At 36.9% G+C, this 27,219-nt stretch overlaps 1 protein-coding gene and 1 long non-coding RNA gene across 6 annotated transcripts in view; one reads left to right on the forward strand and one right to left on the reverse strand.

The window, feature by feature from the left end:
- Positions 1-16,264, forward strand: part of LOC139753426 (proton-coupled folate transporter-like) — a 49,889-nt gene extending 33,625 nt beyond the window's left edge. For 4 of the 5 annotated variants that reach the window (XM_071669909.1, XM_071669913.1, XM_071669911.1 and 1 more), the window contains exon 11: positions 1,737-4,406. In XM_071669909.1, coding sequence (XP_071526010.1) covers positions 1,737-1,815 — 79 coding nt within the window. In that variant the 3' untranslated portion in view covers positions 1,816-4,406. Of the gene's footprint in view, positions 1-1,736; positions 4,407-16,092 lie in introns of those variants that run through there. The other variant, XM_071669910.1, reaches the window with a different exon arrangement.
- Positions 4,160-20,116, reverse strand: LOC139753427 (uncharacterized). The gene is made up of 2 exons (XR_011713708.1): positions 19,930-20,116; positions 4,160-16,270 (listed from the first exon to the last, which is right to left on the reverse strand). It is a non-coding gene; the product is annotated as an uncharacterized lncRNA (long non-coding RNA).
- Positions 20,117-27,219: the final 7,103 nt, after the last annotated feature.

A 27,219-nucleotide genomic window follows, 5' to 3' on the forward strand; every position in this document is an offset into this window, starting at 1 on the left:
GGGCATTTGGTAAACAGAGAAAAGGTAGTAAAAGCTTTGTGGAAGATGAAAGCCGGCAAGGCAGCGGGTTTGGATGGTATTGCAGTGGAATTTATTAAAAAAGGGGGTGACTGTATTGTTGACTGGTTGGTAAGGTTATTTAATGTATGTATGATTCATGGTGAGGTGCCTGAGGATTGGTGGAATGCTTGCATAGTGCCATTGTACAAAGGCAAAGGGGACAAAGGTGAGTGCTCAAATTACAGAGGTATAAGTTTGTTGAGTATTCCTGGGAAATTATATGGGAGGGTATTGATTGAGAGGGTGAAGGCATGTACAGAGCATCAGATTGGGGAAGAGCAGTGTGGTTTCAGAAGTGGTAGAGGATGTGTGGATCAGGTGTTTGCTTTGAAGAATGTATGTGAGAAATACTTAGAAAAGCAAATGGATTTGTATGTTGCATTTATGGATCTGGAGAAGGCATACGATAGAGTGGATAGAGATGCTCTGTGGAAGGTATTAAGAATATATGGTGTGGGAGGCAAGTTGTTAGAAGCAGTGAAAAGTTTTTATCGAGGATGTAAGGCATGTGTACGTGTAGGAAGAGAGGAAGGTGATTGGTTCTCAGTGAATGTAGGTTTGCGGCAGGGGTGTGTGATGTCTCCATGGTTGTTTAATTTGTATGTGGGTGGGGTTGTTAGGGAGGTGAATGCAAGAGTTTTGGAAAGAGGGGCAAGTATGCAGTCTGTTCTGGATGAGAGAGCTTGGGAAGTGAGTCAGTTGTTGTTCGCTGATGATACAGCGCTGGTGGCTGATTCATGTGAGAAACTGCAGAAGGTGGTGACTGAGTTTGGTAAAGTGTGTGAAAGAAAGTTAAGAGTAAATGTGAATAAGAGCAAGGTTATTAGGTACAGTAGGGTTCAGGGTCAAGTCAATTGGGAGGTAAGTTTGAATGGAGAAAAACTGGAGGAAGTGAAGTGTTTTAAGCAGTTGTGGGAGTATGTGAGAGTGTAAGGTTGTGAGCTTCAGACTGATGAGGGTAAATATAAAAGCAGGTTGTGAGAGATGTGTGATTATCAATGCTTATGCACCTGGCCTGAGATGAAAGATCATGAGAGGCAAGTGTTTTGGGAGCAGCTGAGTGAGTGTGTCAATAGCTTTGATGTAAGAGACTGGGTGTTAGTTATGGATGATTTAAATCTGAAGTTCAGCAACATGGCAGTTGAGGGTGTAATTGGGATGTATGGGGACTTCAGTAATGTGAATGAAAAATAGTGAACAGCTTGTGGAATTGTGTGCTGGGGATTGGGAATACCTAGCTTAAAAAGAGGGACATACATGTGTATATGTATATGAGTAGGAAAGATGGTCAGCAGAATTATTGGATTACATACTAATTGCTAGGAGTAGAAAAGAGGGACTTATGAATGTGAATGTGCTGAAAGGGGCACCTAGTGGGCTCTCATTATTACCTTGTGAAGGCAAGGGTGAAGATTTCAACAAGTTCTTGAAAAAAGAAGAAATGATATGGCTGAGTAGAGTAGTGAAAGAGTGAACTTGGGAAAGAGTCTTGTGTGAATGAGTATTAGGAGAGATTTATATATATGGAGATAACTCAGTTCATGCTAAGCTCAAATGTTTTTAGAAAAATGGTCATAATGAATACATATATGGATATTTAACTTACCGGACTTTCTTCAGTGATTTCCTTGTACATTTACCTAGTGCCTTGCCTCCAGTATCAACTCTTCCCACAGAGGAGTGATGCTGTCCTTGAGCAGAGTGTCAGAAACAGCTGCAATCATGAAAGGAGCATCCCCACCTACAGCACAGTAGATTATTATACTGGACCAACCTCTACAGTCTGCATTTACAAAAGAAAAGTACCACTCTGAATGTATTAGGTTAGAATTATTGATAGATATAGCCACATAAATATTATTAAAGTTTAGGTTTATAAATCTCTTACAATTCCTTCTTTGAACAGTGAACCTAATATGGGTATTATGTGTGTCCTCTACAAATAGTACTACTGTATATCACAGCTGATAACTGCACTCTGCTCCATCAGTCACAAAAAAATGTGTAAATGCCTCATTACTGACATCATACGTCCTTATTACGCAGGTACTAACTCCTACATGATGATACAGCGCTGGTGGCTGATTCATGTGAGAAACTGCAGAAGCTGGTGACTGAGTTTGGTAAAGTGTGTGAAAGAAGAGAGTTAAGAGTAAATGTGAATGAGCAAGGTTATTAGGTACAGTAGGGTTGAGGGTCAAGTCAATTGGGAGGTAAGTTTGAATGGAGAAAAACTGGAGGAACTAAAGTGTTTTAGATATCTGGGAGTGGATCTGGCAGCGGATGGAACCATGGAAGCGGAAGTGGATCATAGGGTGGGGGAGGGGGCGAAAATCCTGGGAGCCTTGAAGAATGTGTGGAAGTCAAGAACATTATCTCGGAAAGCAAAAATGGGTATGTTTGAAGGAATAGTGGTTCCAACAATGTTGTATGGTTGCGAGGCGTGGGCTATGGATAGAGTTGTGCGCAGGAGGATGGATGTGCTGGAAATGAGATGTTTGAGGACAATGTGTGGTGTGAGGTGGTTTGATCGAGTAAGTAACGTAAGGGTAAGAGAGATGTGTGGAAATAAAAAGAGCGTGGTTGAGAGCAGAAGAGGGTGTTTTGAAATGGTTTGGGCACATGGAGAGAATGAGTGAGGAAAGATTGACCAAGAGGATATATGTGTCGGAGGTGGAGGGAACGAGGAGAAGTGGGAGACCAAATTGGAGGTGGAAAGATGGAGTGAAAAAGATTTTGTGTGATCGGGGCCTGAACATGCAGGAGGGTGAAAGGAGGGCAAGGAATAGAGTGAATTGGATCGATGTGGTATACCGGGGTTGACGTGCTGTCAGTGGATTGAATCAGGGCATGTGAAGCGTCTGGGGTAAACCATGGAAAGCTGTGTAGATATGTATATTTGCGTGTGTGGACGTATGTATATACATGTGTATGGGGGTGGGTTGGGCCATTTCTTTTGTCTGTTTCCTTGCGCTACCGCGCAAGCACGGGAGACAGCGACAAAGCAAAAAAAAAAAAAAAAAAAAACTAACTCCTATCACCTCTGAACACATTTGCGCTTCTCCCATACAACATTTTCAAAGGCCATCTTTACTACATCCTCAATTCCACTGGCATCAGCTGTAGTCTTCAACTAAGCAAAATCTTTAAGAGCAGCCCTCATACCTATAGCTCAAGGAAAGCTGTACCCCCTTACTATAGAATGTTTTGCTTGACATCATTTTTTCTCAGTCACAGACTTACGGCTTAATTCCTCATGAAGGCCAGGCTTTATGTAAAGGTAAAGACGAAATTACTTGTACTCTGCTCATAATTAATGGTCTTCTTCCTTGTGCAGTGGGTTCACTTGATTGGCACCATGTGCAAAATGTATTAATAATGTGCTGAAGAGTCAGTTGGCATGTATTAAAGGCTTTAAGGCAGCATGGGCTTCTTGTTAGTGACACTTTTTACCCACTAAATCATGTTCCGCACATTGAGCCACAGGTTCTAAATGTTAAAGTATCAATGCGGAGGTCAACATCATAACATCCTAAGTTTGCCGTTAACCACATGTAAAATGCAGCTTTTTTAAGATGACTAATGGTTGTTGATGTTCTCTGGAGTAGCAACCTGCTTCTCACCATAAAGCAGCTGGATTCAGGTGCTCAATTGGGCAAGATGCATTTGTTTTAGTTGTCTCAGGTACTGTAAAGAGTGTAAACAGAAATGAGATTATAGAAGATAGAGATGAGAGAAAGAGCTAACAAATCTACTCAAATAACGTCAGAAGACAAAATTATATTTGAAAAAATATTAGAGGTATACTTTGTCTCCAAGCACAAGTCTACGAAAGACTATGTACTGGGGTTGCTAGGTACAAACTCAGTGCGGATTTGAAGGCCTTAGTGGCACACAAAGGCTTAAATGTCTATGATGCAATATGTTTACATGGCTAAGGTTGTTTAAACTGGCTATATTACCAAGTTTTAAAGTAATTCCATTTGTGTTGCTAAATTTATTAGGGAACTGGACTTTCGATAATCACTATTACAGTGAATGGCCTATTTAATCATAAGTAAACTTGTATCAGTTATCTAAAGGAAAATAAACACTATCATAAAAAATGACAATTTAATTAAGAGTGCATACACAAACAGGTGGCAGTTTTGTACTAATAATCTGACTTCTCCATTGTCAGTGCTGAGAAAAAATTTGAGAATTTCTCTCAACAATTTGGAACACTTGGTGGCTTTGAACAAACATCACTGAGCCTGTCTCAAGTGTATATGCTTCTTATCCTGAAACAAGCAAGAAAAGAAGACCGTTCCAAAAATTTTATTTTTCTACAATAAAGCTTAATACTTCTTAAAGTATCATTAACCTAACATAAATGATCATGATGCATTTTCCTTGTTAGCAAATACCTCTGCAATCCATCTCTGTCATAAAAGTTTAGGAAACACTTTAACTATATAGTTTAAATTGCAGGTATTCAATTAGGTGATTGTGAGTGATAATAAATCCTAAGTAACATACAACATACAATGCATGGCCTAGCAAAATTTTCAGAGGTTTCTCTTGAGCAATGAATCATGGTTAGAATTATATACATAAAAAAAATCTATCATAACGTGAACCACTAAAATTCAAGGAGCATTACTGAAGAGTCCCACAAAATTATTACTCATTATCTGGACAAATTATGCTGGATGCCACGATTTAGCTTTACTAATCCCATACTTTTAAATATTTTGTCTGATAATAATGTCCACAACCTTTAGTCATGTCTGTTAAGATGATAAAAAACAAAATAAACTCCTGTGGCTAGTTTTTCAAGCATTTTTAAATTCATGAGATAATTTCTTTTAAGTGCAGCTGATTACATACAATTTCATTTCTAGTCTACATTATGAACACAAATATGCTATTACACAAGTTTAGCCATTTATATTTGACACATTCTTATTTTACATTTCTAAATTTTTATGATTTTTCGCTTTTTTAAATAAAGCCTCAAAAATTTCAAGGAAGGAACACTGGGAAGTGTTTGATAAATTTTATGATAAAACAGTAAGATATCCACTCACACAAATACAAATTGGGGGAACTCCACTTTAGATATGTCTTTTGTGGTAACATCATAGTTTTCATATGGTTTCCAAGAGGAGATGCAACATACCATACTACTCAAAATGATAAGGAGATTTTAAGGAAACCATTTGAGAACATTTAGTTCAGCATCATTTTATGATCACCCTAATTTTTTCCTGCTCTGGATTTTTTCTTGGGAATTTATTAAAAAGCAAGGAATACTAGAATGTCCCAGATTTAGATATGAACATATCAAGCAATGAAGCCATCACTGCTATCGGTAAAGACTCTAAGGTCAAAATTGTAGACTCGGATGCTTTACTTAAGGAATTTGTAAACTGTGAACAACAATGTCTGAAGAAAGTGATTCATAAAATGCAGACCTGTGATAGTGAGTCTTTACCTTGTTATAATAAAAACTTGAATTATTTTGTTTAGTCCTCATTTATTACAAAATAAAGATGTCAAGAATAAAATGGCCCACCATTTACAAAAATGAAAATTCATAAATTCATTAGCACAAATTAATATTGATCTCACAAAACAAAAATCAAAGAAAAATAGCAAGAAAATGAAAAAGGACTTTATACAATTCTTCTGAGGTGAACATCTTTTATGATTAAGATGCTGTTAGTGGTTCATGTTTGTACTTGTGCTACTCATATGAAACAACATGAGTAACTTCAATATAAGTTCAATAATCCTAAGGATGCAGATGATGCACTAATACTTTAAGAGTTCATCATGGAATATAAGGATATCCTATTTGGATTTTTCCTAATAAAAAAACGTGGGATGAAACTGAAAAAATCCCTAGTTATAACAGTACAAAATCACATATCTGTAAACTATCATGATTACACAAATTGTCTGCTGATCTCATGTTTACCAAATACAAACTGGCAAATATAAGTGCACAAAAAATGGGTATTCTAAAAACATTACCTGTGAGCTAAAATCTTTGGAAAATTATGAAATCAACAAGTTGTTTAAAAACTGGGTCACACAATATGATCCTCACACAAGATGTGACCTAGTAATCCTCAACAAGATTGACTGCACCTCAGCACAAAATTTTATTAAATGTTACTTGTGAACCTTATGCCACAAAAAACTAAACTATGTAGCTCTTTTACTTTCCCTTTTCAGAACAGATATGTGCCTAATGTACAATGCAGGTAACATATGGTATACAGAATGTACATATATACCTATTAGGGAAAAGAAGTAAGTATGCAGAGTCAACAAAAAAAAGTATCTCTACATTTGCTTTGCTTTGCATCTTGAAAGTTTTGATATATTCTCTTGGGTGTTATGCATTGGTATGCTGCACTCCCTATTTGGCAATAATGCTATTAAGATATATAAAGCATCAGGAACACTTCCAGGATAAAGGAACTTTCCTGAATAGAACTACCTGATACCTTTATATTCTTATCATCTGCTATCTCTCATATTGATAACTTTTTTTTTTTAGCAAAATATAAGTGAATATTTAGTAATGTTGTAAAGGTATGTAAATTCAAAATAAACAATACTGAAAGAATATTTGGAATCTGGAAGAGTTCTAAAATTCACACTTCAAAACAAAAACTTTACCAATAAAATTTCATTAGAGTAATTGTTTTCTATTCGCATTCCATGTAGTCTCTACTATATCTGTATTTCACCCTGCATGAGGGTTCATTGACAAATGGAATGGCCATAACAGCCATGTACAACTTCAAGTCCCATTCAGGTATTTATGTTTTGGGTTCAGACTCATATCTTTAGAAGATTTATGTTTAATCATACAACAAAGTTTTGTAATCAAAGGAAGATTAGCATGTTGATTAGATAATTCCCTTATGAGCAAAATAAGGATGGCTATACCATGGGTATATTTTTGTTTACCAGATCAAATGTTTCCCCTCAGCAAAACTATCAGACTGCTAACAGTATGAGTCAATTTTTTACCATTTGTCATTAAAATAACACAACATTTGGAAAATGACAAGTTATCCCTTAAGTTTTCTAAAATACTTTTTAAAATATTTACCAAAGTAGTGAATTATCTTTGTCCAACTTAAGTAAACATAATTTTCAATATTATTTCAGAAGTCAAAGAATGTGGCATGAAGAAAGGTTTTAATAATGTATAACAATGGCAAAAAAATTATAAGTACCAAGCATACTAAAAAATGAATAACAATGCTCACTTAGAATTGTATCAAACACAAGGGTAGCGATACTTTTTTGCTGACTGTAAGAGCACTGATAACTCAATGTACATGATAAAATTTCACATATCTAATGACAATACATTTACCAATACCTGTAAGGGATCATGGTTTTCCAGATTTCTGCAGAAGAAAAATGCATAATACTGTGCTTCTGAGATAAGTAAAAAAAAAATACTTATAGACTTAAAGCTGAAATTAATTATAACCTTGAGCTTTGGATAAAAATGATAGAGAATGAGCATCTTTAAGTGAGTAATGTATAATCAATTATCAAACGATTTGCCACTGCTGACCTACAGCTACTAACAGTAGTTAACAATATATCAATTAAAAACAAATGGAAAATAAATGCAATATCATCCTACATCCACTTGCCAAGTACATAAGTTTGTTGCAGAAATTAAATTATCCGGAAAGGATTTTTAACAGACTATCCTAATGTACTTTTGGATAGAAAGTATAAAAATTACAGGGTCACTCACAATGTAAAAAGTATGGCATAAAAGCTTGATTAGGTAAGAATCTGTATTTTGATCATATATTGGGACAAAAAAAAAAATCTGAATATTACAAGGAACGGTGGTTAGTAGCAGTTTTCTGGATATGAAAATAACATATGCAGTCCTCATGGTAGAGTTACAGGGTTCCAACTGGTTAATAAAAAATTATACAAGCAGAAGGCTGCAGAGGTTAACTCTTAAACAATATGACAAGTGCAAAACATCTGTGCACATAGCCATCTACATCTGAAAATAATGTGTGTTAATGTTTCAGATGGCTTCCACCCATTATAAATGGAGGTTTGTAAGGAGTCAAAAACGTATGTTTTTAGGTACAAAAAAGAAAAAAATATGAGGCAGAAACCAATGAGCATCAAATTGAGTCTGTTCACAGAGGGGTCAAAATACCACTTTACCTCTTCAACCATCATAATACCTACATATGAGGCCACCTAATGCTCATTCACAGAGAATTGTTAAGCTCAAAGCAATTTACCCTTGCTTATGATATCACAGATAAGGAGTGCAAGTGACAACTTCCAGCTAAACAACTCATTGAAGTCTGTTCCTTTGGCCTGTTACTACAGCGAAATGTTTACTGCTGACAAGTCACTGGCTGTTAGATTATAGTGGAATGTTCATTGCTGACAAAGGCTTCAATGGGCTTGGATGAGTAACTTAAGGTTTATAAGTACTTTTGTAAGACTTGAAAAGCAATGTTCCATGTAATTTTCTGAAACTAAAGATATCTTTCAAGTATTGAAAATGGCTACACAGAATAATTTTGAAAAGCACAAGTTTCCTTAGATTATGTTTTATAGTAATAGATTTAATCCTAAATTCATCCACTTCATACTCAGAATAAAACGAACTGGATTAATTTCAACCCATAGAAATTAAAATAATACATCCTAAAATCTGAGGTACATACATGTGTGGATTCACTCCCTCTAACCACCATAAAACATGGGGCAAGCAGATGCTAGTCCACAGGATTCAACAACCAAAAACCATCCTGCCCCGGCCACTGATCTTTAAATTCAGTAAATCTTCATGTCTAGATATTCCAGGAAATTTGAACATATTTAAATCCAGAATAAAGTTTACAAAAATCACTCCCATTTGATTTAAATTTTTACTTTAGTTACAATGGGGCCTGGGACTCCTTCAATATAATTTGCCTGACCAGTTCAAAACCTTGAAAATACCTGACAGAACAGCTTGCATCACTACAATCAAAGGAAAAGGATAGAATTTCATGAAGTGCAAACACTGTGAATTGATAAGAGCAAGAGTCAAGAGGAACATACTGCAAAGACGTGAACAAGCTAATAATGAGGACTTATCGTACTCAACTCATGACATCATAAGCCTGGAGATAGGCTGTATGTGGTTTAGTCTCTACAAACAGGAATTGATCTGTCTCATAAATATCAAGGTTGTCAAAAAGGGTGAAATTTTGTCAGATAAACTCTATTTAGAGGATAAAATGGTGTTTTGATCCCCCCCTTTAAAAGCAATTGCTTTTTTTGATGCTCACAGGGATTTGTCCTAAAAAAAGAAAATGAATATAGTAAATCATATGTAAAGGGGTTATTGCATATGAATGATTCAAAGAGCATATCAGATAAGATTACATACCTCCATCTTATATATGGCGATGGGAAAAAGAATACTTCCCACATATTCCCTGCGTGTTGTAGAAGGCAACTGGAGGGGGGGGGCTGGAAATCCTCTCCTCCAGTTTTTAATTTTCCAAAAGAAGGGGGCCAAGTGAGGATATTACCTCTAGGGCTCAGTCCTCTGTTCTTACCGCTACCTCGCTAATACGGGAAATGCCGAATGTGTATGATGAAGGTATTAAGAATATATGGTGTGGGAGGCAAGTTGTTAGAAGCAGTGAAAAGTTTTTATCGAGGGTGTAAGGCATGTGTACGTGTAGGAAGAGAGGAAAGTGATTGGTTCTCAGTGAATGTAGGTTTGCGGCAGGGGTGTGTGATGTCTCCATGGTTGTTTAATTTGTTTATGGCTGGGGTTGTTAGGGAGGTGAATGCAAGAGTTTTAGAAAGAGGGGCAAGTATGAAGTCTGTTGGGGATGAGAGAGCTTGGGAAGTGAGTCAGTTGTTGTTCGCTGATGATACAGCGCTGGTGGCTGATTCATGTGAGAAACTGCAGAAGCTGGTGACTGAGTTTGGTAAAGTGTGTGAAAGAAGAAAGTTAAGAGTAAATGTGAATAAGAGCAAGGTTATTAGGTACAGTAGAGTTGAGGGTCAAGTCAATTGGGAGGTAAGTTTGAATGGAGAAAAACTGGAGGAAGTTAAGTGTTTTAGATATCTGGGAGTGGATCTGGCAGCGGATGGAACCATGGAAGCGGAAGTGGATCATAGGGTGGGGGAGGGGGCGAAAATTCTGGGAGCCTTGAAGAATGTGTGGAAGTCGAGAACATTATCTCAGAAAGCAAAAATGGGTATGTTTGAAGGAATAGTGGTTCCAACAATGTTGTATGGTTGCGAGGCGTGGGCTATGGATAGAGTTGTGCGCAGGAGGATGGATGTGCTGGAAATGAGATGTTTGAGGACAATGTGTGGTGTGAGGTGGTTTGATCGAGTAAGTAACGTAAGGGTAAGAGAGATGTGTGGAAATAAAAAGAGCGTGGTTGAGAGAGCAGAAGAGGGTGTTTTGAAATGGTTTGGGCACATGGAGAGAATGAGTGAGGAAAGATTGACCAAGAGGATATATGTGTCGGAGGTGGAGGGAACGAGGAGAAGTGGGAGACCAAATTGGTGGTGGAAAGATGGAGTGAAAAAGATTTTGTGTGATCGGGGCCTGAACATGCAGGAGGGTGAAAGGAGGCCAAGGAATAGAGTGAACTGGATCGATGTGGTATACCGGGGTTGACGTGCTGTCAGTGGATTGAATCAGGGCATGTGAAGCGTCTGGGGTAAACCATGGAAAGCTGTGTAGGTATGTATATTTGCGTGTGTGGACGTATGTATATACATGTGTATGGGGGTGGGTTGGGCCATTTCTTTCGTCTGTTTCCTTGCACTACCTCGCAAACACGGGAGACAGCGACAAAAAATATATATATATATATATATATATATATATATATATAGAACATCTGCACGTCATAGGGTACGACTTGTTATTAAAGTTTATGGATTTTTAAAAATAATGTTAAAAAAGACTGCACACAACAATGCTACACAGGAGGCCATTAGACATCTTGTTTAACATTACACCTAACAGTGAGTGATGTTTCACTCTCCAAAGTAACATCATTCCAGTTTTTACTATATTTGGGGTGAAAGAAAGAGACATGAAAAAATTTGTCAATTAAGGTTAATACTAAGAAAGTTATCTCTGCCTCCGTGTCTCATCTAATGTATCCCATTATACCGCAGGAAGGCCAAAAGTTACATATGTCTAAATTACCACAATAAGTCATGACATTTGTGGCTACAACCTGCCATACAAATGTTTCATTTCCAAGAGCACAACAGTTGGAAAGTCAATTATGTCATATTCTGATTTTAAGCCTGTTCGTAAAACTCAGCTATATTTGACAAATACCAGGTCTAATACAGGGATCAGAATGGATGATGATCGTTATGAAATAAAAAATATCTACCTACCAATGATGACTTAAGAAACAGCTCAGGTTTCAGGAGATTATTAAAAGTTAGTTCTTTGGTTAGTAACTACTAACAATCCTAACAATCATGCAAGCACAAAGGATTAAATCAAAACTTAATTGTTCTAATAAAAACCTATTTCTTATACACTATGGATACAAGATCCAAATTTTGGCTTTGGCATTGATGTTTAAACCAAAAATTATAAAATAAACCTCAATAACAGACGATATGCAATCATAACAAAAGGGACATAAAATAATTGAAAGTAAAGTACTCTACTCAACTGCCACAGATAAACAATGATAAATTTTCAAAAACTTCTTCACAATAGACAACTAAATGTTCCTTCACAATGGCAGTTTTGAGTATTAACAAACAAGTGTTGGTGATGAATATAATTTTTTGTCAAAATACAATCACATCTTCCAGAATTCCATGTTTTCTCAATTCTGTGAGATTGTTAAAATTTTTTACTGCACTGATAAACTACAGTGCTAATTCCATAGCTGATGGTGTTCTATGATGTGTTCCTACTATTCATAATTATTTGCAAATGTTTATAAAAGTATATTAATAACATGAATCACATTACACGTAAGATCTGTTGTTTAGTCTCAGGAACATATTACAGCACACTGCTGCTTACAGTACTGGTGGAAGTCATACTTTTTAATGGAAGTTTAAGCAAAAATTACAAAAAATACCAAAAACTATTATTGTGAAGCTACTGTATACAAACTCTTCATTTGGTCTGCAGAGAGTATCTTTCAACACTCATTCCCTAAATTTACTTGTACTTGTAAGTAGGTACTTTCCCTTGCCTCTATCAATTTTAAAACATAGATCCTCTTTGTCAGTCTGTCTTCATATTTCCTCTTTATATGCCCAAGCCATTTCAACACATTCTAGTTGGCCCTTTCATTCAGACTACATCCACTGCCACAAGTCTATCTCATTGTCATTTCCACCGTGATCATCTCATTGTCCTCAGGCATTTAATTTCCAGCTATGCTTTCTGGTCCCAAGACTCACATTCTTTGAACCTTGATAAGACCACTATCCCTCAAGCATGCCCATCTTTGCCCCTGCAGGCAATGCCCTTTTCTTGAGCACATTTGTAAATCACCACTTTCCATGCTTTTTAATATATACAGTATACTCAGCAGACATAACTTTGTAATCTGAGCATACCATGGAGAAGATGGAAGGATAATATGAAGGAGACTTTGGGATTTTGGGGCCTAAACAAGGTATACGTGGGGTGACATGCTGATAAAAAGGATGAACCAGGGCATATGAAGCAATCATTGTGAAACATGAAGTCTAAGGCATTTGGTACATTACCTGAGACAGCCATAGACTGGGTACATGCAAATGGGTCCATTGTTAATTTGCTCCCAAAAGTACCTCACTAAAGTAGGGGGGAAATTCATAGTCACATGCGTTCTTGTTTCAAGCCTTAGTTAAAAAGTTAAAAGAATTCTGATGAAAAAAAAAAATAAAAAAGAAAACAATAAAACAATGATTTCTTTGATGTCATCCCTTGGTAAAAATACCAACCTTAAACGAACCTATGCTTTTTCTAAGTGTATGACATCCCAGGTGAATCATGGCATCAGTTTAGAAATTTTTAAAAGGTACCCAAATGTACTGCATCTCACAGAGCAACAGCAGACTAATCAGCATGTCCTTAACCTTTACCCAGACCTTGTAGCTCTACATTTGCCCATTAGAGAGTAATTCACATAGATTTACAATTCATATTTTTATGTCAACAGTTGAAACTTAGGCTTCTCATGCCACCATCATAAATCAGCTAAGGCCTCCTCATACACCAAGATGAATTCTTCAGTTACCATTCAGGCATAGCATTGAGGGGATATTACAATAGACTTCCAAATGCAGGGTAAATCAAGTGGTACTTACTCCACAGTAATAAGAAATCTAGCAATTCAGGTGATAGCCTATTTGAAGATAAAAATAAATTTGATAAGGACAAAAACAACCACATATATCAAAATACTACATAACTGATGCGGTAACAGTCAAGACATATTGACAAAACACTGTATAGTGATCAGCGCATTCTCTGCAATACACTCCCATTATAATATTTTTTGTTTCTCCAAGGGTAAGCAGAGGTCTAAATCACTTATGTCTCCTGTTTTCTCATGTGATTCTTTTTACAATTCTATGAAAACTTTTTTCTTTACCTGAACTAAACTAATTTTCCAAAGCACCAGGAAAATCATGCGTCTTCTTAAACGGTTAACTGGAAAGTAGCTTACTGCCAGTGATTTAGATACATACACCTAATTTACCAGCAAATGCAGTATTAGGCCTGATGTTTATGGAGATGCAGTTTGAAACAATGGTACACATGTAAATGTTTGTCACATCATGGTATTCTGAAAACAAAACCATACCCTTTTACTGTCCATGTGTGCTTTGAATATTCTGTCATACATCACAAATACCTAACTCCCTTAATTTTTTTCAATTGTATAACCCCAAGACCCCTTTTTACTGACAGTGATACGTCCTCACTAAAAGTGACTTTTGACTCACAGTATAACATCGTGGAGGCCTAGTTGAGTAATGTCACTCCTTAGATCTATTTGGTGTATCTGATAACTTCCTAATTCAATGTACAATACATTACTGTTTAGTAAATACAAAATATGCTTTTTGATTTGGTATACCTTCAATATGTCATATGCAACCAAATGACATAGTCAAATTTCATTATTCATTTCTTGTAAAGTATTATTGCATAACTTTTTGGTGGCTGTTCAGACGTGGCTCAATCGAAATTTTAACATTTTCAGAATTCTGGAGTGTAAATATTAACTGAACATAAAAACAAAGCAACCAAAGCTCAAATTTTAAGATTTTTTAGATCCCTTAGCTCCAAGCCAATGATTTTTCTAAAACTAAATAAGAATACTGCAATAAAATTCAAGTACAGGCATACTTTACAGGGCCTATTGGTTGACAAGATCTACATTCCTACTTTAATTTTTCAGAGTAATTTCAGGATTCCAACCATCAATGCTGTACTACATTTTTAGAAAAACAAGTGGCAACACTATCCATAAACCTGGATATATTGGTTAACCACTGCTCTTACAACTAATGCAAGGTATAGGCTCACTCACAATATATGTAAAGAAAATAAAACCATAGCTTAAAATACAACTGGCACTATCTTTTACCACTGTGTCATCATTGGCATTCTACGTGGATAAGATGAAATGTTAAGGTTTTTGACAACAGAATAGCACAGTATGTCTAAAACAAACTTTGCCATAAGTTGGAGTATAATTGATATGATTAATAAAAACAACTATTACATATACAAAAGACAAAATTGTACAATTAAAATAACTTCCTGTTCTTTCAAACACATGCTTTTGAGTATGTGGTCTTATATCGTTTCACATATAACACCAAGAAATAAAATACAGTGATAGCACATGAACAGGTGACAATTCTAAAAGTAATAAGTGTAGGTGAATGAAGACTAGGAGTACAGCTATACATATGGTGCCTAACAATACAAAAATATGAACAATCACAAAACAGTAAATTTATTACTGAAAATAAGAGGAAATTATGAATTAACCATAACAGAAAACATAAAACAATAATCATGTTATAAATATTTCAACTGTCAAATCTGACAAAACCCTTCTTCAACAAATATGAAATAAAGGTATTGCACATATTACTTATTATCAATACAAATGCAACTGTCTGGATTTAACCTCTAATAATAAGTTCACAAAATGCAAAGACTAAGAGATCAAGCAGAAATTTATATTCCAAAGTAAAGAAAACAAGTGCTTGAAACTAAAACTCAATTCATGAAACATTTTCATTTTCAGACAGCAAGATACAATCAATGAATACAAATATTCATGTAAATAATCACATCTTTCATTCTCATCTGTACTGGAAAGCCCATTAATATGTTTACCACTGATATTCAGTGTCCTGAAGGAGTAGGGTGATTGCTTAAAAAGCCAGTCAATGCAGCATCAACATCATGATCAACTTGATCTATGGGATTTGACTCCACTGTAGAATGCCTAGGAAAAACTAGGCCCATTGCCTGAGTAAGCCACTGTGCTGCATAAAGTCCATCATATACATGGCGAGCCAGATGTTGTGTTAAAATTGAAAGGGAAGTGAACTTGAGTCCACATGCACCACACTGCTGAGAAGCACTCTCAGTAACATTACTACCTGAATTTTCGGGAAGACCACTACAATTGGACACTAATTTTTTTCTACTACTACTACCCCCATTATGGTCCCTACTCCCTTTACTGTGTCTACTGAAATGTCTTTGAGTAAGTGGCTGCGTTTGTGTCCTAAGAGAGCTGAGACTGAGAGCCTGCACAGCATGTGACAGTAAAACATCAGTGGTTTGTGGGAGGGGAGGTACACGTACAGGACTTGCTGCACACTGACATAAGTGAGCTATTGTAGAAAAGCCCCGGATGCTGGACATATTTCCAACTAGACCTGACACCTGAGTATTGCACATTGCTATTGCCACTGCTTCACTTTTTACCTTTACATCTTTTCCAGACTTGGTGATATCAGCTTCCCCTTGGCAATGAACACCTGACACTCTATGAAATATTCTTGATATCCTGACCCTTGACTTCCTCAAGGAGTTTGTGTATGGATTGTCTGGGGAGGAGTCCTGGCCAACTGTGTTTGTGACATCTATCAGGGGAGACATCTTGTTGTATCAAGTCATTACCTGCAAAGGGATGGGCATCATGGTCCTTCAAAGTGTCACCAGGTATGGAGTATCTATAAAGCCATCTTCCAGATTACAATTACTAATTACATCAGTATCATACTAGTACCATAAGGTATGGAGTATGTGAAAAGGAAACTCTTAAACTACAGTGACTTCAACATCAGTAAAATAAGCATAAAACTTGTTCAAAAAGATGTAAAGAAGACTTTTATAAAATATGGGATGTGGGTGAATGGAATAAACTGAACAAGGATGTGGTATATGAAGACAACATACAGAAGTTAAAGAGGTTGTATGACAGTAATGACTGTTTAAGACATAGGGCCCCATGTGTTTAAATTTCCCTCCCTGAACAGTACAAATAAGTATTTATATGTTATGTATAAAAAGTGGTAATAACTGAAATAAAACACATACACACAAACATAATTACAGAAGCTGGTGTCTGAGTGTGAAGTGTGTGAAAGGAAAAAGTTGAGAGTTAATGAAAATGAACTTCACGGTGTAGCAATTAGCTTTCCTGACTGTGACACATTCATGGGTCTCCCAGGGTCGAGCACTAGGTTCGAATCCTGGTTGCTACAGTTGGTTTACAGTCAACCAAGCTGTTCATCCAAACCCTAGAAGTTGGTTGATAAAATGGGTACCTGGCTCAGGCTATGATATATATCTTTTTATTCTTTTTATTATACTTGACCACCGTTTCCTGTCAATGAGGTAGTGCCAGGAAAAAAAGAACAGCAAATATGGATATCTTTGATGATACAGTAGGTTCGGTGATATTACACATATGAGCCTTATATAAAAAAAAGCATGGAAGTGAAATGCCTGAGGACTGTAAGTGGTGTGAGGAGGGTTGATCAAAGAGGAAATGATGGGAAAGAAGAGAAATCTGGTAACAATTAAAAAAAGTATAGTTGAGACAGTTGAAGAGGGTGTGCTGATATAGTCAGAAAACTTGGAGATGAGTGAGGAGAGGTTGACTAAGAGGGAATACATGTCAGAAGGGAATGACTGAACTGGAGGTGGAAGGATGGAGTGAGAGATGTTTATAAATTTACTAGAGGAGGTCTGGTGAGGGATATCAATTTTTTACAACTGTTTTACCTAATTAATTAATTAGCCCCACATCTACTTGTGATAAATATATATAACTCTCACTACTAATGCTTTATCAAATATCATAAAAGAGAAAGTAAACTATTAGTTTAGCTCTGCATTATAAGTAGCTGTGATTAACGAATTATTTTGTTCTGTAAAGCTAGTGAAGTGTTGTGAAAATACAATAACCACTTCAAAGCATGATTTGGAGCATAATAGTTCTGAATGATGTTTAATAAGGAAAAAAGCTGAGCTAATCAAAATAAAAGTAATGCACTTGTATGAGAAAAAGAACCAATAAAAGTCTCACCTAGAAGTCAAAATGATATAAAAATATACCAGTATTAATTCTATCTGCTGCTGGGATCACAATTTGTCATTTGTTTGTTGATATCTGGTGCCCTTTTGGTGGTACTCAATTAGGGGTGAGACTACTATCCCATATTTCAACTAGAATATTAAAAATTAAGATAAATCTTGACTGCTGGGGAGGACAAGTGAGGTCTTCACAACTTCTTTTCACTTTATCTACTTCAATTAACCCCACAATTTCCCTGTTGAACTACTTTCACCTAATCATTTTCATTCAGTATAATCTAATGTTCTAGATCATGCTCCACAATGGTTATTGTATTCCGAGAACAGTACAACTGCACTGCAGAAAAAAATCATTTATAATTCAAAGCTAACAGCAAAGTGGAGCTTCACCAGGTACCTTATCAGAAAATAGACAGGATCTTGTGAAAACATTGTTTGGTGTAAAAATAAGGAATTAAGAGTGCAGTTTTGGATGGAAACCATTATCCCTTACCATTCTATAATAAATAACCAATATAAAGTTTGATTATGAGGGAGAGGGAAAAATGTGTTTTAAAAAATAATTGTGAAAAATAACAATCACTAAGAAAATAGAAAGATATCTTGCCTGTCTGAATGCTACAGATAACATGGGTTCTAGAAAGTACATAATATATTTTTGTCAGTGAGGAAACACACTCCAATGGATTGCACCATGCATCATTAAGTTTGAGACGTAAACAAAGAGTTCAAATATTCATAAATACATTACAATCTGACCCACAATTAGTAAGATGATCCCCTTAGGGAGTAAATCAATCCCTTCAATTTATAAATATCTGAATTTACTCAACATATTTGTCTAACTCAGGTTGGTTGGATTGTCATGTTTACCTTTCGAACATGATAAATGTACCATCCAGCGTGTCCCTTCAGTAACAAGAAATATTAGCCACTGATCGTCCCTAGATACATTATCCTTTAACATTTACTGTAATTGCTTTGTAAATCTACTTACAAAATCAATAAAATTCTATGGACTCTGGATCAAGTACCAGGCAGATGTTTTGTTTTGGCTATCCACTGAATAGTTATTTGAGAATTTCTTCGTGCAATGTGCAAAAACAATCATGGATTACTTTTGGGTGTCATAGGAGTTCCTGCTGTTCTACTTGAAAAGTTTTGATGAAAGTGGTACCAATCAATTAGTTTCGTGCTGAATAATTGGTAGAGAGGAGTTATATTCCACTTATTGAAAGCCCTGCCCACTTTGTAAACCAATCACCTTGGGAGAGTAGGAGGTCCTACATGTAAAAATCCACATTAGGCATCACCTCTACCATGAGTAAAAAATCCATTGACAACACTTTTCTCAAAATGAAAAGTGTATCCACATTCTATTCAATTACCAATTACTGAAGAGAACGTAACATTGCAAATGTTGGTTAGCAACTCTTAGTGTATTCTCTAAATACAACACTTGCACTGCAGAATAAAATCACTTAATTTCCAAAGTTAGTCCCAGAGCACTGGAAAACTTACAATCCATTAATATATATATATATATATATATATATATATATATATATATATATATATATATATATATATATATACTCATGTGCACACTACACCAGTTTCATCTTGATCTCCATACATCACACAATAACTACAAAATGAAATCACCACCAATCCAAAGTTTGATTGATTGTGACAAACTACATATCTATAATTTCTTAAACAATAAACAAATACTTACAAGTTACTTGATGGCTTCGAAATGATGACACTCCTAAGCATGCAAGGACTCCATCTTCAATATGAACCTCCGGTAATAATCAGCAGTGCACCACTGTTAAAAGGCAGCACGTGTGAATACATACATATGTGCCTGGGAGTGAAGCTCTGAGTGACCGCCACGGTCTCACTCTGTCGTGTGCCAACCCCGCCTCCTCTACTCATTCAACGTATTTGCATATATTCAGAGGCCTTCCCATCCCCCTCTTCTGCTACTTCCAACCCCCCACTATGGACCTTAAGGAACCGTGATTTTTTTTCCCCCCTGACAAACCTATAGAAAATTTAATGTATGCACCGAGATCCTTTACATGTTACCTGGGCCGACCCTTCCTTATTTGCATAGGCCAACCCGTATGCATACACAAGCAGCATTTAAACCGCGCTCGTGGTCGTCATCGCAAAAAAGGAAAAAAAAAAAGGACAACCGTTTGGAATAAAATAGGTAAGACATAACGTACCGCACACTGAGGCTATACCCGAGTTTAGGAAGGAGTTGGGTATGTAAATTACGATGAATATTCATGGCGTGAATGGGTTCACCAACACGACCATCACTACCACCAGCGTCCCGTTGTTGTTGTCACCAGGAACGGAACACTCCGATCACGCAACTAGTCCTTATCTTTATTTACCTTTTTTTCCTCCATAATTTATCTTTCTTTGATGTTCACGTTTATCATTGTCTTTACATTTTTCAACTAATCATGCATTAAAAATGTTTATAGATAGCACATACTTATTACATTTTCATTCAAGATCTACCACCTAACTTCAAAGCCGCGACTGTGACAGTGAGTAGTCGGGAATTTACTGGATTTAGTTTATTTACATACTTGTTACTGACAACTTATCATAATGTGAGAGCAAATGAGGGAGGAAAGCCTAATCGATGTCACAGCCTCTCAAAAGCTCTTGGGATAGTGAGGCCTACAACATACTATTTACCAAATTCACTCGAAGAACCAGGCATTAGTAACATAAGAAATATACATATCATTAGTGTATCCATCCCTGCGAAAACTGTGCTGATCATCAAAGAAAACACTGTTATCTAAGGTGCTCCAGGAAATGGAAGTTGAAATTGAATTCGAAGACTATAGAAAAAAAGGCGACAAAGCAACAGTACAGCAGTTGAAAATGTCAGACGTAGAACGGCCATTCTTTTTTGGGATAGACGGTATAAATGCACGTTTCAGGAAAAGTTCTAGTGTTTGGATGATGCGAAACAGACATTTAAGCACAGATACGTGTTCATTATCACATTTCTTTAGAAGGAATCATCTGGTCCCCAAACCATGCTTCGGTCCACGGAGAGGGGTACTTTTTTGGATTGGACTGAAAGTTATTATAAGAAGAAGCACAAGATTAATGAGGTGAGTTGGGGAATGTTAGTCATTCAGGATGGAGTTGTTAGAGAAACGATAAATGTCACATTCACTGCTTTTAAGAACATGTCATCCACATCGACATTACCTTCTCTCTGTACTATTTTCGTTTTCATATTTAACTGTACTTTACTTTCTCGGTTAAAACTTCTTTGCAATTTCATGTAATTATGTCAGTCATTTCCTTATATATTTCTTCTTCATCAGCAATTCACATCAAACATTTCCAGTCATTTAACATACATCTAGTCGTCATCTGTTGCGTCTACATTGCAAATCCCTTCCCATGAAGTTTCTGTGGGTATATTTCCGTCCCATTAGAAAATCTTGCAGAAAATCGAAGTTTATAGATATAGGTGTTACAAGATGGGATGGGTCAAGCGAGAAATAAATGAAGTGAATGTGAAAGAACTGGTAGTCAGCTTAAGAGTGAACCAAGTTATATAGATGGGGCAGTGGAAATGATGAAAGCAACGCTAGGAAAAGTGAATAAAAGAGAAGTCCTGGTCGCTTTGTGACTGATTTATCAGCAGATGATTCGGTGGTGGAACGAAGAGAAATCTCTTAAAGTGGGGAATAGTGTATAAAAGGCCCTATATGGTGTGTTTAAAGAAAGGATATGGACGTAACTGCCGACAAGAGGAAGGTATTGATTGATCTTTCACAGTATATTTTACTTTCATGTCAACTTTGCTTGGTTACTTTCATACATATATCCACTATTTTTCTGATGAAATGCTCCCTCGTGACATCAAACTAAATCTTGAAGGTTGGGGCTCGAAATATAAGCCTTAGTGGGTACAGAACTATATGCAGTGGATAAACGTTTTAGATATGCATTCTGTTTTCTAATGCTTATTCTAAGATTATCACCTCAGAGTAACTAAGTGATATAGTGTTAGATACGAAGTCATCTGTGTATATCACATGTATATCTTCGTTTGTGTAAGAAGGCATTACAGCTAAGAGAATGACTGATAATGTCTAATTACTCCAAAAATCTGTGAATGATTATCATTCTAAAGTACGGCAAGTAGTGATATGCTTTTTGTAACAAGACAATATCTGTCAACTATGCTGATGATCATTTACAGGACAATTTCCTGTATCTTCGCCTCTGTCGATTTTTGGTCGAAAGGAACTTGTAAGGTTAGCCCCAAAATTAGCGCTGTTTTACTTGTTCAGTGATACATTTATGCTGACCTTATTATTTAGTTTTATAACTTTTGAACATAACAAAATTAAGTAACTTGATTCACTTGTATATAAGTAACGTATCTTTCTATATCAAGTGGTAAACAGCGACCGACAATTATTCTTTTTATGATCGGGGTTATGAGCAAAGGGTAAAAAGGGGTTAAAAAAAGTTGTCTCAATATGGAAAAAAGAATGTGGTGAGTAGAAGGGGGATGCACGTGCTTTAGGGAAGGGGATGAAGGGTTCATGGCTGACCAGCGGCAGCGGAAGGGACGCCCTCCCAAACGCTAGGCGGACGGTGGCATGTAAGGGGGCTCTTTCCTTGATGGTCACATTTAGAACCTAACGATCGACACTGTTCAAAGAAAATTAGATATCCTTTACAACATATAGGCAGATAGCTTTTGTTACATCCATGAATTAGTTGTTTCTTGTAAAAGAAAGCCCAGGTAATGTTAAATTGTTTATGTAGTTATTTACAAGAGAATGTGCGATGTTTACATACAGAGGACTTTCTCATAGTTCCTGAGATGACACAGATTGCTTTAAGAAACCTTTCCAAGAAAGAGTCCCGGTGTTACCCAGAGCGTTTTTTGAGATGCTTATGTACCCCATGCCGGCGCTACTTCTCGGAAACGTGGATTCCTTTTGAGTGAGAAATTCTTTGACGAGACTTACCGTCAGTGATACCCCCCCCCCCCCCCCGCCTCTCTCTCTCTCTCTCTCTCTCTCTCTCTCTCTCTCCAAATTCCTACATTCGTGTTTTCTTGACTTACCTCCAGGGAAAATGTTGTGTGATAACTATTTGCTACCTGATTGTATGTACCGGAAGTTTTACACTCGCGTTGACCCGTCATGTTCCTCTTAAATATGTATAGATACAAACACCTCAGCCTAATCGTTTAATTTCATGGGTTGACCCTATATAGTATGATGTTATTCCTCACGTCTTACACAACGCACATAAACACCTAAGAGCACATCACACTACAGCTACTTATGGGTTGCTTTGAGTCCGTAATGGCATCCCGAGCACACACACTCGACCTGTGCCAGTAATGCACACCCGAGAATGGGCTGTTATTGGCGAGAACCCATCAAATTTAGTCTTTTCGTATCTTTACACACTCACGCGCTTAACTTTGATATCCAACTATTACCATTAATTTATGAAAGCGATATGCGCCCATGTTTGAGACATGCTGGTATAAAATGCTTCCTTCATCATGTTGGAATATTGATTCCTATTTCCAGTTCTGCCATTTTTTTGATGTGCGGAATATATATATATATATATATATATATATATATATATATATATATATATATATATATATATATATATATATATATATATTGGAGGTGGAAAGATGGAGTGAAAAAGATTTTGTGTGTTCGGGGCCTGAACATGCAGGAGGGTGAAAGGAGGGCAAGGAATAGAGTGAATTGGATCGATGTGGTATATATATATATATATATATATATATATATATATATATATATATATATATATATATATATATATATATATATATATATTTATTTTTTATTTTTATTTATGGCAATATATATATATTTTTTTTTTTTTTATACTTTGTCGCTGTCTCCCGCGTTTGCGAGGTAGCGCAAGGAAACAGACGAAAGAAATGGCCCAACCCCCTCCATACACATGTACATACACACGTCCACACACGCAAATATACATACCTACACAGCTTTCCATGGTTTACCCCAGACGCTTCACATGCCTTGATTCAATCCACTGACAGCACGTCAACCCCTGTATACCACATCGCTCCAATTCACTCTATTCCTTGCCCTCCTTTCACCCTCCTGCATGTTCAGGCCCCGATCACACAAAATCCTTTTCACTCCATCTTTCCACCTCCAATTTGGTCTCCCTCTTCTCCTCGTTCCCTCCACCTCCGACACATATATCCTCTTGGTCAATCTTTCCTCACTCATTCTCTCCATGTGCCCAAACCATTTCAAAACACCCTCTTCTGCTCTCTCAACCACGCTCTTTTTATTTCCACACATCTCTCTTACCCTTACGTTACTTACTCGATCAAACCACCTCACACCACACATTGTCCTCAAACATCTCATTTCCAGCACATCCATCCTCCTGCGCACAACTCTATCCATAGCCCACGCCTCGCAACCATACAACATTGTTGGAACTACTATTCCTTCAAACATACCCATTTTTGCTTTCCGGGATAATGTTCTCGACTTCCACACATTTTTCAAGGCTCCCAAAATTTTCGCCCCCTCCCCCACCCTATGATCCACTTCCGCTTCCATGGTTCCATCCGCTGACAGATCCACTCCCAGATATCTAAAACACTTCACTTCCTCCAGCCTCTCACCATTCAAACTCACCTCCCAATTGACTTGACCCTCAACCCTACTGTACCTAATAACCTTGCTCTTATTGACATTTACTCTTAACTTTCTTCTTCCACACACTTTACCAAACTCCGTCACCAGCTTCTGCAGTTTCTCACATGAATCCGCCACCAGCGCTGTATCATCAGCGAACAACAACTGACTCACTTCCCAAGCTCTCTCATCCCCAACAGACTTCATACTTGCCCCTCTTTCCAAAACTCTTGCATTTACCTCCCTAACAACCCCATCCATAAACAAATTAAACAACCATGGAGACATCACACACCCCTGCCGCAAACCTACATTCACTGAGAACCAATCACTTTCCTCTCTTCCTACACGTACACATGCCTTACATCCTCGATAAAAACTTTTCACTGCTTCTAACAACTTGCCTCCCACACCATATATTCTTAATACCTTCCACAGAGCATCTCTATCAACTCTATCATATGCCTTCTCCAGATCCATAAATGCTACATACAAATCCATTTGCTTTTCTAAGTATTTCTCACATACATTCTTCAAAGCAAACACCTGATCCACACATCCTCTACCACTTCTGAAACCACACTGCTCTTCCCCAATCTGATGCTCTGTACATGCCTTCACCCTCTCAATCAATACCCTCCCATATAATTTACCAGGAATACTCAACAAACTTATACCTCTGTAATTTGAGCACTCACTCTTATCCCCTTTGCCTTTGTACAATGGCACTATGCAAGCATTCCGCCAATCCTCAGGCACCTCACCATGAGTCATACATACATTAAATAACCTTACCAACCAGTCAACAATACAGTCACCCCCTTTTTTAATAAATTCCACTGCAATACCATCCAAACCTGCTGCCTTGCCGGCTTTCATCTTCCGCAAAGCTTTTACTACCTCTTCTCTGTTTACCAAATATATATATATATATATATATATATATATATATATATATATATATATATATATATATATATATATATATATATATATATATATATATATATATATTGAATCAGACAAATATGGCAAAATATTTTCACTTACCACATGTAGTTGCGATGTTCTTCAAATGTATATCGGCAATAGTCTTCCATTCTGTACATGCACTGACAATGCTCTATCGCTTGTACGTACCAATATCGTGGCATAATTCACTAATCATATTTCTGGTATAAGTCGGCTGGGCTCTTATTGTGCTATACCATCACTCAAAGAAAAGTGCTCTTGCTCTTACGTGTCCGGTTTGGTAACGGTACAGCAGAGGCTCTCGTGTGTCGGTGTCGTGCTGTCATTGTGAGTGAATCATTGATACTCTCCCTTCTTGCACCGATGATATTCCAAAATCATGACGATCTTATATTACGTATCGATCCACTTCATTCCTAATACACTGTTTCATTATACGTAAGGAATTGGTTCAGGTCCCTCCTCATGCACGCTGAATAACGATCACTGTTCCCGTATCATGATGGAATCCGTATCATAAAATGATAACGTCACCAAGATGAACCGCAACAGAATGATATCATATGAACGCAGGCACGGCAAGATACCAAATGCTTAACCGGAATGGTAGTCCTCCCGCCCTTCAGCACATGACCAACGCGCCGGCATGATCTGGGGTTTAAGACTTGGCTTGGAGGAGAGGGCCACGGTAGGTAGGGGTGGATTAATTGAAAGAAAGGCTGGGAAAATAGAGAAGGAGGAGAGAGAGGTGATGGTCAGTGTGTGAGGGTAGGAGGGAGGATGAATGAAAGGAATAAAAAAAAATGAATAAATGAGGTTAAAGATGAAGTTTGAATTTAAAGTTCTCTCGTAAATAAATTTCTTTGATAGTAAGGGTCTGACTATAATGTAACGATTTATGGCAAAATATAACATTATTTTCTTTCATTCATGAATAATTTTTATATTTTACATAAACACTTCAGGATGACCATTGACTTGAGTACCATATATTTTTAATTCCCACATCCGTCATTTTGTACAACCTCACCTTAGTAAGGTAAAATGCGTAGAAAATTGGCTGACAAGAGCGACAGATAACCGTTGCAGATAACCCTACCGTATTTCCCATCTGAGCATATTCTTAATAACGACAAGGAAACATTATTCCAAATTAAGTATGATACGTATTAGACATTAAGTGAAGAATAAGTAGTCTAACTATAATCCCTCAAGATTTGGTCTTGCCACCGAAGGACATCTTGTACGTTGCCTCAGCGTGGTACAAAAGCATAAAATCTAACCGTTACCTCTTCAGGGACCCCAAGGCACGGGACGTGTGTATCTGCTCGGTCATACGGGTAGCGGTTAATTTAAATGTCTATTACGTATGCAGACAACCGTCCCCTCCCTACTCTGAATTATCGCAACATAAAAAAATGTGTGGTAGCTACACGAGGAAGCAGCAAAAAAGAAGCTGTTTAGCATATTGTCCATCGGTTACGAACTTTCACTATATAAATTCTTTAATACTACGTTTAGTCTGATCATATCTCTTGGACGTTAGTGTTGCATTTAGAGTGAAGTATTGATTTCCCTCTTGGGATGTCTTGATAGCAAAATCAAATATGAGCGGGAACTTTATCCTGAATTCGGATTTATCCGAATTCTCGTCCCAAGCCTGTGTACATTGCTCTTATTGATTTCCACACAAACAAAATTGAAATGATATGTCTGAGAACAAGTGAATAATCTACACATAACCAATCTCCGCTCAAATTCTTATGCCTACGATTCCGTTTTAAGGTTACTTTGAAAAATAAGAGACAG

Source organism: Panulirus ornatus, chromosome 14 (genome assembly GCF_036320965.1).
Source record: "Panulirus ornatus isolate Po-2019 chromosome 14, ASM3632096v1, whole genome shotgun sequence".
Taxonomy (NCBI): Eukaryota; Metazoa; Arthropoda; class Malacostraca; order Decapoda; family Palinuridae; genus Panulirus; species Panulirus ornatus.